The sequence below is a fragment of the Coregonus lavaretus genome, assembly GCF_964263955.1.
Source record: "Coregonus lavaretus genome assembly, chromosome: 9".
NCBI classification, from domain to species: Eukaryota; Metazoa; Chordata; class Actinopteri; order Salmoniformes; family Salmonidae; genus Coregonus; species Coregonus lavaretus.
The window spans coordinates 35,518,535-35,534,717 of record NC_139996.1 but is presented as its reverse complement, the minus strand read 5'-3'; the positions used below and the strand labels follow the sequence as shown (position 1 = coordinate 35,534,717).

Genomic DNA, 16,183 nt, shown 5'->3' with positions numbered 1-16,183 from the left:
GAACTGGGTGAAAGTGTTGTGGTCAGATGAGACCAAAATGGAGCTCTTTGGCATCAACTCAACTCGCCGTTTTTGGAGGAGGACGAATGCTGCCTATGACCCCAAGAACACCATCCCCACCGTCAAACATGGAGGTGGAAACATTATGCTTTGGGGGTGTTTTTCTGCTAAGGGGACAGGACAACTTCACCGCATCAAAGGGACGATGGAGGGGCCATGTACCGTCAAATCTTGGGTGAGAACCTCCTTCCCTCAGCCAGGGCATTGAAAATGGGTCATGGATGGGTATTCCAGCATGACAATGACCCAAAACACACGGCCAAGGCAACAAAGGAGTGGCTCAAGAAGAAGCACATTAAGGTCCTGGAGTGGCCTAGCCAGTCTCCAGACCTTAATCCCATAGAAAATCTGTGGAGGGAGCTGAAGGTTCGAGTTGCCAAACATCAGCCTCGAAACCTTAATGACTTGGAGAAGATCTGCAAAGAGGAGTGGGACAAAATCCATCCTGAGATGTGTGCAAACCTGGTGGCCAACTACAAGAAACGTCTGACCTCTGTGATTGCCAACAAGGGTTTTGCCACCAAGTACTAAGTCATGTTTTGCAGAGGGGTCAAATACTTATTTCCCTCATTAAAATGCAAATCAATTTATAACATTTTTGACATGCGTTTTTCTGTATTTTTTTGTTGTTATTCTGTCTCTCACTGTTCAAATAAACCTACCATTAAAATTATAGACTGATCATGTCTTTGTCAGTGGGCAAACGTACAAAATCAGCAGGGGATCAAATACTTTTTTCCCTCACTGTACCAGGCGGTGATGCAACTGGTCAAGATGCTCTTGATGGTGCAGCTGTAGCTAGTAACGTGGCCAATTATTTCCCTCCCAGGATTTTATTGATGTCCCGCAACAGTGCACTGATGTCCCACAACGGTGTGGGAAATAGCTAGTGTAGCCAATATCAGGGGGTGACAATAACAGCAAGCACATACAACGCATACAAGCAACAGTACACTCATCATCAGCACGATGAGCCAAGTAAAGCCCCCCCGGCCAAACCCTCCCTTAACCCAGATGACGCTGGGCCAATTGTACGCCGCCCTATGGGACTCCCAATCACGGCAGGTTGTGATACAGCCCGGGATCGAACCAGGGTCTGTAGCCTTAGACCGCTGCGCCACTCGGGAGCCCCTATTGCGGTAGTTTAATGTTAAACTCGGCCATAGCTGTATACCATATAGTCACAACTGACTAGAGTTACCGTATACTCACAGAGTAGGGAGAGCAGGACTAGAGTTACCATATACTCACAGAGTAGGGAGAGCAGGACTAGCGTTACTGTATACTCACAGAGTAGGGAGAGCAGGACTAGAGTTACCGTATACTCACAGAGTAGGGAGACCAGGACTAGAGTTACTGTATACTCACAGAATAGGGAGAGCAGGACTAGAGTTACCGTATAATCACAGAGTAGAGAGAGCAGGACTAGCGTTACCGTATGCTCACAGAATAGGGAGAGCAGGACTAGAGTTACAGTATTCTCACAGAATAGGGAGAGCAGGACTACAGTTACCGTATACTCACAGAATAGGGAGAGCAGGACTACAGTTACCGTATACTCACAGAATAGGGAGAGCAGGACTAGAGTTACTTTATTCTCACAGAATAGGGAGAGCAGGACTACAGTTACCGTATACTCACAGAATAGGGAGAGCAGGACTACAGTTACCGTATTCTCACAGAATAGGGAGAGCAGGACTACAGTTACCGTATACTCACAGAATAGGGAGAGCAGGACTAGAGCCAGCATCATCATCAGGTTGGAGCGTACAGAGCCAGCACTGCTGCAGTCCATTCTGTTCTTCTTACAGGTGCACACCTGGACCTTGATCTCGGTGCTGTTGGAGAGTGGAGGCAGGCCAGAGTCTGTCACCACCAGGGGTAACTGGTAGTTGGCCCTCTTCATACTCTGTAGCAGCATGATCTGGGCATGTGTGTCTGAATAGAGACCAGGCAATGAGGTTAACTGACAAGATAATTATGTTTATATACTTACATGCTGGAGCACGTGCCACACTGTACAATCATGACAGTTAATTGAACAGACAAATTAATAGAGATGCATAAACAGCACACATGCACGCACCAGGGATGGGGTCAATTCGAATAATTGAAAAAATGGTATCTCAGTAAACTGAAAAGTAGAAGCTATACCATTCAAACAAACAAAAAAACCAGACTAACAGAAGTAAACACACACAGGTTATGGCCAGGATCATCCTAGCTAGAATGCTATATATCAATTTCTCGTCAACCTGTCTCTTTGTGCTCCCCAGCAGAGTTGATTGAAGAGCATTTCCCCCTGTCACTCACAGGCAATGCTTTTGCACAGGCTTTAGCCTCTGTCAGTCAGTCCTTCAATCAGAGGAGAAGCAGGTCCGGCAGACATGATGCAACTCCTGAATCAATGTCTGTGTTCCATGCCTGCCCCTCCTCTCCTCCACAGCCCTGCTATCCCACTGAGGCCACCCATAGAGACTGACATTACTGAGACATATAGTACAGAACAGTAGGCCTACTGTCTAATTCCTGTCCCCAGAGACACACACACACACACACACACACACACACACACACACACACACACACACACACACACACACACACACACACACACACACACACACACACACACACACACACATACACAGAAATAACCAAAGAAGCACACACAACACATAACATCACTGTCAGTTGAGGCATTAATGGATGGATGGCAGACACCCCTAGTATGTTTCTAATGACAAGCCTTCTCACATGATATGGGAGAGGAGACAGTATGACATAGCCCTATAATTCCCCACTTTACCCATCACAAAACATTGGCTGGTACTGCAAAAATGTACAGTGAGTGCCTGTATCAGTCTAGGGGGTGTACTGTAGGTTACAGTCTGAACTCACTGTTGACCCTGGAGACCTTCCACGTCTTCTCCAGCCCTGGCTGCTTCCCCAACTCGATCTTAAAGGGCCCAGCGTTGGGGTGGATGTCCCTGTCCCTTCCCCCCACGACCACCACACTGTCCTTGGCATCTTCACACACCCGTACCACAGATGGGTGCACATAGGGAGCGTTGTCATTGTAGTCCTCCAGGTGGATGACCAGAGTGCCAGTACCAGAGGCTGGGGGACTACCTGTGAGGAGGACACAATACACACCTTTTAGAAAAACATCAACAACACAGCTCTCTCTGTTACAAACACAAGGCACTGTTCTGAATACTGTAGCTATAAACATTTCTCTGATGGTTAGGGACATTTCCATTTCAGATTTACCAAGTCTATCCCCCTGCAACTATTTCCAAGTATCAGTGTCTTTCCACTTGAATCAAGGGTTGATTCAGGTGGCTCCAAGGTCTCTAGATACTAGCTATGTGATAAACTTCTCTCTTTCCTTTGACTCTGAGCTTCAATCAACTTAATAGAGAACTGTACAAAACAAGCTGTGTGTCATTTCCAGATCAAAGGAACATGAATCACTTGGATCATGGTTGAGAGAGACGTGGCTTGGCAGAGCAGGTCTCTGTGTTGTGTAGATGAGATTACTCTTTATTGAATGATGCAGAGAGACGGCACGACTGTGTGCTGTATGAGTCAGGCATGGCTGTGTGCTGTATGAGTCAGGCATGGCTGTGCGGTATGAGTCAGGCATGGCTGTGCGGTATGAGTCAGGCATGGCTGTGTGCTGTATGAGTCAGGCATGGCTGTGCGGTATGAGTCAGGCATGGCTGTGCGGTATGAGTCAGGCATGGCTGTGTGCTGTATGAGTCAGGCATGGCTGTGCGGTATGAGTCAGGCATGGCTGTGTGGTATGAGTCAGGCATGGCTGTGTGCTGTATGAGTCAGGCATGGCTGTGCGGTATGAGTCAGGCATGGCTGTGTGGTATGAGTCAGGCATGGCTGTGTGCTGTATGAGTCAGGCATGGCTGTGTGGTATGAGTCAGGCATGGCTGTGTGCTGTATGAGTCAGGCATTGCTGTGCGGTATGAGTCAGGCATGGCTGTGCGGTATGAGTCAGGCATGGCTGTGCGGTATGAGTCAGGCATGGCTGTGCGGTATGAGTCAGGCATGGCTGTGCGGTATGAGTCAGGCATGGCTGTGCGGTATGAGTCAGGCATGGCTGTGCGGTATGAGTCAGGCATGGCTGTGCTGTATGAGTCAGGCATGGCTGTGCGGTATGAGTCAGGCATGGCTGTGTGGTATGAGTTTGTCTGTCTCCCAAAATGGCACCTTATTCTCATATAGTGCATCACTTTTGTAGTAGTGCTCTATATAGGGAATAGGGTGTCATTTGGGACGCAGCCTTTCTGTTGCTTAGAGATTAGAGGGGATTGAAAAGCAGCTTCATTCAAAATAGCCCTGGAGGTCACTGGCAATTACCCACACATGACAAAATCAGCAATTAGAGAATCATCTCACCACTATGCGCTTTCCAGGAACCTGGAAGAGTTTGAGTGGAGGGAAGGTGAATGTGTCAAGATGCATGTGTCATAAATGTCAAACTGTTCAAACGAGAGCCGGTTTAATTTCCATGGCTGTGTTATTAGTGAGGTGGTGCTTTGAGTGGGGGCATTTTCCTCTAGTGAAAGATTAAAACGGAGAGCGACAAATCCTTATGACTCTCGGTAAACCTAAAAACAAAATCAACCTATAAAGTTCATTTTGCTATAAAGATACCAGCAGATCTAGGCCTATCACCTCAGACTGGAGATACATTTCTCAGACACACAAACCCATACACAACATCAACATGAATGGTATCAAAACACTTCCAGACAAAACCTTGTTATGCGATTGAGAATGGATATATTTGCTCTCAGCATTTCTGTGAACGAATCAGTGAAATGGCTCTGGCTGCACATCAACAACTAATTAAACAACAATCCCATATTCAAGGACAATATCATGTTAACACCAGAAAACTATCTTTACCATCTGTCACAACACAAACAAGAGCAGCACGGGTGGAGAACTGAAGTACCGGTACACAGATCAAAGCCAACAGAGCAGTGTTGTGTTAACAATACTTCTGACTGCCAGAGGTGTCCCAGCAACACAGTTGCTATAGCTCACACTGGGACAAAGAAAATGCTGCTGGATCTGGAGATACACTGCTGATGAGACACAATCAGGCACAACAGCTGCTCTATCTGAACCAAACAAACACGAGTATACAGATGGAACAAATGTGGAAATGAATTATGATTTGTGCTCTAAAGGCGAAAGCGCTTTGGTAATTTGTTGAACTATTTCTCACTGTTAATGTGTTTATAGCAGATGATAGACTATGGTATAATTGTTAGATCAGGAGAAATAGATCACTTTCAAGGATGATTACTTTCAAAGGTTACTTTTAAGCATTTGGGTGTGGTTCATCTAACAGAGTTCAGTTTAGGGCCTTGAAGAGTTAAGTTTCAGTAACAGAAACAGCATGTTGCTGTAGCGGCTTCTTGAGTTTGATTTAAAGGGTGCGATTAGAATTTTTAGTTTTGATGAAGATGGAGATTGTTGGGGACAAGGGCCTGTGATTATCTGTATTTATTTCAACACATCAACACTATAGAGACTTTGTTTTCCTCTCCCCATGTGTCCCAGCAAAAACAGATGTCTCAGGAAACATGCAAATTCTGCCCATTTATAGTGAGACAAGCAGACGCTGTGCTTGGCTAGAGTTTAATGAAGCCGTTTGTCTTCTGTTGGCATCTAAAATGCATATTCCCTCATATAATCACTCTCTCTCCCTCCTTCCCTCCTCGTCATCATCATTATCATCACATCCACATCATCAACATGTCTCAGCACAAACTGAGCTCATCTTTTGTCCTCTACTTCACTCTGCTATGTCATATAGATTAAGTTAAACTCATATGTGTGTTGAGAGGCATTAAATCATTATCAATTGTACGGTATGTTTGCATTCAAGCTTATCTTGCATTCATTAATAGGCGATTTGGTCACACTTCAGCATTACATTAAATTAATTAATGCTACAACAGAGTAACATTATAACCTCCTTTCCCTCCATATAGGCTATACACAATATTGTTGGCAGTAAAAGTTGACTGAGAGTTTAAAATCATCTCTGTAACCATTGACATTGGGTGTTTACTCTCTACTGACTGATCAATATCTTTTTTATTTTCACCAAACAACGACTCAGACAGATCAATCTTCATTATGCCACACCATTATACAGAGATTGTACATCAAACCAGTGAGTTACTGCCAAAAGTTTCTATGCAGTGCTTGCCTAAGGATACTGCTAATCCTTCTTAGCAATTTGTATAATTTCCCTGTGTAATTTACCATTAAATATTATACTGTGCAATATAGGGCCAAGTGGTTATCCCTAAGTGTTTTTCCTAGCAATGTAATACAATTATTTTATTTCCAGAAATTAATATTGACCAGTGATACTCCACAAGTCTGAGTGCTGATAAATAGCACTTTGTTACAATGCAATAACCAGAAAGGTTCCTTTTGAGACAGGCAAAAAGAGAATGAAAGAGAGAAAGAGAGAAGTGGGGGGGGTTGAGCAAGGAGAGAGAGCAGTCATCATGAATAATCTGCTGTAGGATGTGAGTGAACCCAGTCAGTTCAGTTATCTGGTCTACTGTCAGTGCCCTGTCTGTATGCCCCTGGCCTTGCAGCTCTGCTATTCTCCTGTAGCAGCCCAGAGATGAGAGGTTGACGGGGAGCTGGTGAGATGGGGATTGATTGACTTGTGGAGCTGGAATGGGAAGCTAATCCTCTGCTGCAGGCTGTGAGGAGAGATGCACCCTTCTTCTTTCTCTTCCCCAGACCTTGTCTGGAGGGACAGGGCTGTGTTGAGACCTGCTGCAGTTTGAAATAGAGTGAGTGGAGCTTCTCCTTGGCACACAGCGTGATGGGCATACGATCTATAATCTAGTTCTGCTGCACATTTCATCTGGGGAACAGGCTTTGTAGAGCAGTACATGCTTTAGATTGGTAAGAAAAACAACATCACATTGGCTAAAATGAAATGGAATATTCCAGTGCTCAGTCAAAGGATCTTTATTTCTTGTGTGAGAGGGTTACTGTTGTGGGCTACTAAGAGCAAAATATGCTTTTTTTTTAGAGAGAAAAGGCTGTCTTCTTAATAACCTCTCCAAACACATAGGCCTGTCTGTGGAGAAAAGGGCCCTACCTACATTCCACTAAGAGCTGAATTTCTGTGGACATTAAGACATCGCAGCAGTCTTCCCTGGCTGGCTGGCTGCTGCTTCTTTTCATTAGAACACCCATTAACTGTAGAAATTATTTAAAATACCAGCAACAGGGGGGAGGATGCCCTTGGCTGGAAATACTTATTATTGTGATTATTATTGGGATTATTTTCTCAGCTACTAAAGCAGCTGATGGAGAAAACGGAAATAAAAAAATCACAAGGGGGATGAGAAATAGCGTTGCCAGAAAATGTCACAATACATCACACTCTCCCATGCAGCCAAGGAAACTAATTCACAGATGCAATGCAAAGGGGAAATAGAGAGTATTAGAAAAGAGAGAAGGGCAGAGGCGGGAAGGAGAGGGAGAAGACAGAGGTGGCAGAGGAAGGAAAGCATGAGCACAGGCATGAAGGAGGATGTCAAGAGCAAGAGAGGCAGATTTGAGGATGGAGCGATACAGTGCATTCGGAAACTATTCAGACCCCTTGACTTGTTTCACATTTTGTTACGTTACAGCCTTATTCTAAAATTGATTAAATAAAAAATTTTCCTCATCAATCGACACACAATACCCCATAATGACAAAGCAAAAACAGGTTTTTAGAAACTTTTGCAAATGTATAACAAATAAAAAACCGACATACCTTATTTACACAAGTATTCAGACCCTTTGCAAGCTACGAGACTCGAAATTGAGCTTAGGTGCATCCTGTTTCCATTGATCATTCTTGAGATGTTTCTACAACTTGATTGGAGTGCACCTGTGGTAAATTCAACTAATTGGATATGATTTGGAAAGGCACACACCTATCTATATAAGGTCTCACAGTTGACAGTGCATGTCAGAGCAAAAACCAAGCCATGAGGTCGAAGGAATTGTCCATAGAGCTCCGAGACAGGATTGTGTCGAGGAACAGATCTAGGGAAGGGTACCAAAACATGTATGCAGCATTGAAGGTCCCCAAGAACACAGTGGCCTCCATCATTCTTAAATGGAAGAAGTTCGGAACCACCAAGACTCTTCCTAGAGTTGGCTGCACGGCCAAACTGAGTAATCGGGGGAGAAGGGCCTTGGTGAGGGAGGTGACCAATAACCTGATGGTCACTCTGACAGAGCTACAGAGTTCCTTTGTGGAGATGGGAGAACCTTCCAGAAGGACAACCATCTATGCAGCACTCCACCATTCAGGCATTTATGGTAGAGTGGCCAGACAGAAGCCACTCCTCAGTAAAAGGCACATGACAGCCCGCTTGGAGTTTGCCAAAAGGCACCTAAAGACTCTCAGACCATGAGAAACAAGATTCTCTGGTCTGATGAAACCAAGATTGAACTCTTTGGCCTGAATGCCAAGCATCACGTCTTGAGGAAACCTGGTACCATCACTACGGTGAAGCATGGTGGTGGCAGCATCATGCTGTAGGGATGTTTTTCAGCGGCAGGGACTGGGAGACTAGACAGGATTGAGGGAAAGGTGAACGGAGCAAAGAACAGAGAGATCCTTGATGAAAACCTGCTCCAGAGCGCCCAGGACCTCAGACTGAGGTGAAGGTTCACCTTCCAACAGGACAACAACCCTAAGCACACAATGCAGGAGCCAAGAAAATGCAGGAGTGGCTTTTGGACAAGTCTCTGAATGTCCTTGAGTGGCCCAGCCAGAGCCCGGACTTGAACCCGATCGAACATCTCTGGAGAGACCTGAAAATAGATGTGCAGCGATGCTCCCCATCCAACCCGACAGAGCTTGAGAGGATCTGCAGAGAAGAATGGGAGAAACCCAAGAAGACTCTAGGCTGTAATTGCTTCCAAAGGTGCTTCAACAAAGTACTGAGTAAAGGGTCTGAATACTTATGTAAAAGTAATATAGTTTTTTAAAAATACATTTGCAAACATTTAAAAAAAACAGTTTTTGCTTTGTCATTATGGTGTATTGTGTGTAAATTGATGAAGAAAACAAAACAATTTAATCCATTTTAGAATAAGGTTGTAATGTAACAGAATGTGGAAAAAGTCAAGGGGTCTGAATACTTTCCAAATGCACTGTACACCCTGAGAGAGAGAGAGGTGTGAGTGGAGAACGTCAGGTGGATACGCAAAGCAGGTAAAAGCAGAATGAAGACACAGAATGAGCGAGAAGGGGTTGAGAGGCAATTAAACAATCTATTTTGAGAATGATAACACATGCAAAAAGGGTCCTTATACAGCATTATAGCCCCTCTTCACACAGCCAAAAGGTAGAGAATGAGCTGTATAGTCTCCCCAGAGAAGGCCCTTCACTCACTAAATCACTCACACACATCCCTCTCTCTCTTTCTCTCTCTCTCTCTAGTGGATGATGTGAAAGACTATAGCTTCATGCTAATCTGATTGGCTGATCATTGCTGTAAATAAGCCCAGCCACAGCCAATTTAGCAATGGGAGGGTGTTATTAAGAAGGATGACTTCAGGGAGACAACTGAGGAGGACAGGTGCACTGCTAGTTTGACAAATTAGTTTCAAAATAGACTTCTGGTTGTCATTTCATTCTATCAAGCTACTGGAAAGGCTACTGACAAGACTAGAAACAGCAAGTGAGGTATGAAAGCATGCTATTCACTCGACTTTAAGCAAGCTCAACCATCATGGTGTTATTATAACATGGTACAATACTGTAAATACAATTTAAGTAATGGATACCTAATTTGTGACTGGTTACAGGATCACAGGCGTTTGGCGCTAGTTCCTACTTCACAGGAGGGCCGTTCGAATAAATTATTATTATTATAATAATTGTTTACAGAAATGCCTTTTTGAATATGTGAACTTTAATGTGCCTTAATTACAAACTCGTATGTGATCTTTAAATATGAATAAATAATTACAATTACGAGCCTAGTTTAGCCAAGGAGAAAGCACAGAGGTCATCCATGCCTATTTACTCTGTTCCATCTGACGGCGCAATCCACTGTCTCATCAGCTCAGCCTGGCTGTCACGACTTCCTCCGAAGCTGCCTCCTCTGCTTGTTCGGGCAGGCTTCGGCGTTCGTCGTCACCGGCCTTCTAGCCACTGCCGCTCCTCTTCTCATCATTCCATTTGTTTTGTCTTGTTTTTTACACACACCTGGTTCATACCCCCTCATCAGTCCCTGCATAAGTATTCCCTCTGCTCTGCCCCCCATGTCTTTGTGTGTGATTGTTTCCATGTGGAGGTGTCGATAGCTCGGTACAGCATTATGTACTTTATCGCCGGGATATTCACCCGTGTGTTTTCCCCAGTGCGCCGTTAAGACGCACTGTAGTTGTTTTATGCATTGCTGCAAACCGCTGAATTGGCCGAACAAACCATTATTCTGTGATTTACACCTCCTGCGTCTGACTCTGTCCAAATCACCAGCTACAGAATCACACACCCAACAGCATGGAGTCAGCAGGAGCGGGGAATATGCTTGGAGTCGTTGAGCGGGTCCGGGAGCATTCCAACATGTTAGCCAGTTTGGGCAAAGCGATGGATCGGGTGCTCCAGGCCGTCCAGCGCCTGGAGAGGAGAGGACCCGACCCTGCGGAACCAGCTGAGCGACCGGATCCAGCCACCCCCACACCAGAACCCAGAGGTATTCACCTGTCTCGACCGAGGAAATACGACGGGAAAGCGGCCCGCTGCCAGGGTTTCCTCCTGCAGCTGGCCTCTATTTCACCACCATCAGCCCTGCTCCATCGGATCGGGAGTAGGTGTCTGCCCTCGTCTCCTGCCTCTCGGGGAAAGCCCTGGAGTGGGCCAACGCGGTCTGGTGTGAAGGAGGAGACGCGTTCGACAACTACGGAGAGTTCGCTCGCCTCTTCCGAGCAGCCGTCGATCATCCCCCCGAAGGAAGAGAGGCGGGCGAGCGTCTGGTCCATCTGAGGCAGGGGACGAGGACCGCGCAATATTTTGCCCTGGAGTTGAGAATTCTAGCGGCTGGGTCCGGGTGGAACGAGCGGGCCCTCATCGACCACTTCCGATGCAGCCTGCGTGAGGACGTCTGAAGGGAGCTAGCCTGCAGGGATACCACGTTGACCTTCAACCAACTGGTGGACATGGCCATCCGGTTGGACAACCTGCTGGCTTCGAGAGGATGTCCTGGAAGGGGCCTGCCCGTTTCACCCCCCTTCAACCCAGATCACGTTCCGATGGAGCTGGGTGGTGCAGCATTCCGGGAGAACGGAGGACGACAGATCCAGTGTCACTCTTGTGGCAAGAGAGGACATTCTGCTGTTCTTCTGGTTCTGGAGGCGGCAGGCAGGGCACTCTCGCGTCACCCCAGGTAACGCAAACCTACACTCGTTCAGAGCCCTCTGCTGCGCATTTCACCATCCACGTCAACTTCCCTGATTACTCGGTAGTTCCCCAGTGTAAGGCGCAGTTGTGAACTTTATGGACAGGTCTTTAGTTCTTAGTCTACGTATTACATTGGTTCCCCTGTCCATTCCATTGCCCATCAAAGCACTTGACAGTCGACCATTAGGGTCAGGTTTTGTTAGGGAGGTTACAGCACCAGTCACAATGATTACCCAGGAGACCCATAGTGAGCAAATCACCTTTCACATTATTGAGTCCCCTGATTTCCCTGTTGTTTTGGGCCTTCCCTGGTTAGCACTACACAACCCTACCTTTTCATGGCCGCAGAGGGTTCTCACGGGGTGGTCGCAAGAGTGTCAGGGTAGGTGTCAAGCTGTTTCCGTTGGTGCGACCACGGTGGAAAGTCCAGAAACTACCTCCACCGTGCACATTCCCCCCGAATACCTCGATTTGGCGCACGCGTTTTTTTCAAAACGCAGGCGACCAAATTACCACCCCATCAGGCGGGGGATTGCGCAATAAACCTCTGGATAGACACTGTGCCTCCCAGGAGTCATGTATATCCCCTGTCACAGGCTGAAACGGAGGCTATGGAGACATACGTCTCCGAGTTCCTGCGTCAGGGGTTCATACGTCCCTCCACTTCACCCGCCTGGGCAGGTGGAACGGGTGAAACAGGATGTGGGTAGGTTCCTGCGGTCCTACTACCAGGACCGGCCATGGGCCGAATATGCCCAGAACTCTCTCCGCCACTCCTCCACTAACCTGTCACCATTTCAATGTGTTTTAGGGTATCAGCCTGTCCTGGCACTGTGGCATCAGAGCCAGACCGAAGCTCCTGCGGTGGACGACTGATTTCGGCACGCGGAGGAGACGTGGAACACCACCCACGTCCACCTCCAGCGAGCTGTGCGTCGCCAGAAAGCCAACGCTGACCACCACCGCAGTGAGGCCCCGGTCTTTGTACCGGGTGATCGGGTCTGGCTCTCGACCCGGAACCTGCCCCTCCGCCTGCCCTGCCAGAAGCTGAGCCTGTGGTTTGTGGGGCCATAGAAAGTCCTGAGGAGAGTTAACGAGGTTACGTATAGGTTGCTGCTCCCTCCTGATTACTGTATTAACCCCTCGTTTCAAGTATCTCTCCTCAGGCCGGTGGTGGCTGGTCTCTCCGCCCCCTCTGGACATCAAGGGGGCCCCGGCGTACTCTGTCCGTTCCATCCTGGATTCGAGGCGTCAGGTGTGGGGCCTAGTGGAGTGGGAGGGGTACAGTCCTGAGGAGCGGTGCTGGGTCCAGGTGAAGGATGTCCTCGATCCCTCCCTGTTGCGGGATTTCCACCATCGCCATCCGGATCGCCCCCTGCTCCACGTCCTCTTGACCGTCCCAGAGGCCGGTGTCGGTGTGCTGCTGGAGCTGCACATCAAGGGGGGGGGGGGGGGGGGTACTGGCACGACTTCCTCTGAAGCTGCCTCCTCTCCTTGTTCGGGCAGGCTTCGGCGTTCTTCATCACCGGCCTTCTAGCCACTGCCGCTCCTCTTCTCATCATTCCATTTGTTTTGTCTTGTTTTTTACACACACCTGGTTCATATCCCCTCATCAGTCCCTGTATAAGTATTTCCTCTGCCCCCCATGTATTTTGTGTGTGATTTTTTTCATGTGGAGGTGTCGATAGCTCGGTGGAGCATTATGTACTTTATCGCCGGGATATTCACCCGTGTGTTTTGTTTTCCCCAGTGCGCCGTTAAGACGCACTGTAGTTGTTTTACGCATTGCTGCGAACCACTGTATTGGCCGAATAAACCATTATTCTGTGATTTACACCTCCTGCGCCTGACTCCGTCCAAATCACCCGCTACACAGGCAATGAATAAACTTGATCTCCACTATAAAAAGCATCTAGACATTATCTCACATTTCTTTTAGACTAACATTTCGTTTTCAACAGCAGAGATTTTGTATAAACCTTGCTGTCTGTCTCTCTGACATTTGCAACATTGTTTCAATATTCAAATTCCATCTCCTGCTGTCCCATAGTAATGAACATATCGGGAGCCGGGAGGAGACAGACAGGCAGGCAGTGTTTCTCAGCCAATCGAAATCATGAAACAGCTGGCATCATTTCTATGGATATATACAAAGAAATGTCAATTGAAAAAATTTCAAACTAAACGAAGTGCAGCTAGTTTGCAGTCTTTCCAGCTTCAGTTTGAAGTGATTGTGTTAGCTGTGTTGTTGGCTAGCTCCTCTGAACAACAGTGTCCTGACGAGAAAGGACATTTTCTATGCCAAGTGAAATCGCGCCTCATTAGCTCATTGTTATGGATGTGTCCAAATAAATGTCACAATAAAACAGCTTAAACAAACTAAAATGCAGTTACTGTTGTTATTCTGGCTTCACTGTTTGACGTGACTGTAAGTTAGCCATAGTTGGCTAATTAGCAAGCAAGGGATAAGAACGTTGTCAGCTAGTATGGCAATGGAACATTTAGAACATCCAAAGATACAGAACAAAAAGACTGAACAACTGGGTCGCGTCTCTGGCAACCGAACCGATAGAACGAACGACCAGCCGGCTTGGGTAGCAACCCTAGATTTGTGTCGGGACTATATCTTGTGGAAGGATGAAATAGTATGAATAAATTCATCAAAATAAAGTTTTTAATTAAAACATGTCAATCATTATTTGAATATGTTTGTAACCCATTGTGTAAATGTGATAATGCCCTCGAAGCCGGTGTTTGGAGGATATATTGGCACGGATTGCCGGCCCGAGACGAATATATCCTCCAAACACCGGCTTATCTGGCATTACCACTTCAATGGATATCTCATTGTTCAAGGGGGATGTAGAGGTTACCAAACATAAAGTGTGCAACAGTGTATATCTGGTGATTTCAACATAGCAGGAAACTGATCTGTCATTAATGTCAGTGGTCTTTCTAACTAGGGGGCTTGTTGGAACCTGCCATGGCAGAGACAAACCATTAAACTGTAGCCTGCCGGCCTGTCGGCCATGTCTCCCTCTAAGAACAAAGCAGCTGATTGGTCTCCCATTTCCATCTAATGAGAGACAAGCTAGGAGGATGAGTTAGTCACCCCACTTTACCAACACCCTGGCTGGCAGCTTTCATCACTAACGCCCACGGCGATGCCACAGCTTTGTGCTGTCTCTGAAATGGCCTTCAAACCAGAGGCAAAAAAGACTACAATTTCAATGTAATTTAAAAAAGTGGTTAAAAAGTTAAGTGAAACAGCTAGGGATAAACAGTACAGCACACTACAACATATCAGAATCAGAATCTCGTTTATTGTCCTACAAGAGGAATATCTATACTATACTACACTACGACATACAGTATCTACACACAGACTCCATTCTCATCTTCACCATGGCAAACTACTTTCACCATGGACACTACACTCTTAGGAAAAAAGGTTCCAAAAGGGTTATTTGGCTGTCCCCATAGGATAACCTTTTTGGTTCCAAGTAGAACCCTTTTTGGTTCTAGGTAGAACTCTTTTGGGTTCCATGTAGATCTCTCTGGGGAAAGGGTTCTATATGGAACCAAAAGGGTTCTACCTGGAACCAAAAAGTGTTCTTCAAAGTGTGCTCCTATGGGGACAGACGAAGAACCGTTTAAGGTTCTAGATAGCACCTTTTTTTCTAAGAGTGTAGACAGATTTGTAACAACAACAAACAAGGCAAACTTTTCTCTCTTGCCAATTTAAAAGTGTCCTTTAATCACAGACATGGGAACATCTGAAGGATGACTGGTTTTCTTCTCTAAGGGCTCTCTCTCTCTCTGGCGAGGATAAAAACAACTTGTTTGGCCAGAAAGCGGAAGAGAGAGAGGAGGGAGAGAGAGAGGAGGGAGAAAGAGAGAGAGAGAGAGAGGGTGAGAGAGAGCGGTGAGGTTAATGAGACAGAGAGGCGAGACAGGAGAAAACAGAAGGCGAGGCAACGGCGGGCTGTGATCTCCTCCGCTACCCCGACCATATCCCATTACAGCGCCATTATCTGGGGCCGGACGCCGACTCCTCTTCCCTGTCCCCCCCCCCATCCTCCCCCGTCCTCCCCGTGCGGCCCGCTTTGAAGCCCTGGGTCATAATTGATTGGCTGTGTAGAAACACATGTCTGCTACGTAGTTAACCTCCTCACCTCATAAAGCTCTCCTCCTCATAAAGGGACAGCTCTGACTGAAACACAGAGGATGCAATCAAAAGTAGTACTCAGTACACTCAGATCGAGGAGGTATCCTGGCTCATCCTCCCATCCCTCTCTCTTGGACGGGAGCCTGTGTTCTGCAGATCTGGCTGCTGGAAGGACCTGAGACAGAGTATTTTGGTGTTCGTTATTGAGGGGAAGCTAAGGCCTTTTAAAACACCCTTAATTGTTCAACCAGCCAGCTAGCCTGGAGCTGATCTAACCTATTCAGAATGCTTCAATCTGTTAAAAGCACAGTCAGTCCCAAATCCCAAATTAGCTGGGCATTGATTCGTCAATAATTGAATCACAGCCCTCAGTGAGTTCCACATTAAGCATTAAAAGCCCAGCTAGACACAGATCTATAGAATGTAGATCTGTAGTCTGTCAGACTAAGGCATTGTCAGTGGTGACTGATCTAGAA

The 16,183-nt window shown here is 46.6% G+C and overlaps 1 protein-coding gene across 1 annotated transcript in view; it reads right to left on the bottom strand.

The window, feature by feature from the left end:
• Positions 1 to 16,183, bottom strand: part of LOC311135171 (cadherin-13-like) — a 352,167-nt gene that overhangs the window by 15,775 nt on the left and 320,209 nt on the right. Inside the window, exons 9-10 of the mRNA XM_084169093.1 lie at positions 2,962 to 3,192; positions 1,780 to 1,998 (exon numbers count right to left, since the gene is read on the bottom strand). Of these exons, the coding sequence (XP_084025219.1) occupies positions 1,780 to 1,998; positions 2,962 to 3,192 (450 nt within the window). The remainder of the gene's footprint in view (positions 1 to 1,779; positions 1,999 to 2,961; positions 3,193 to 16,183) is intronic.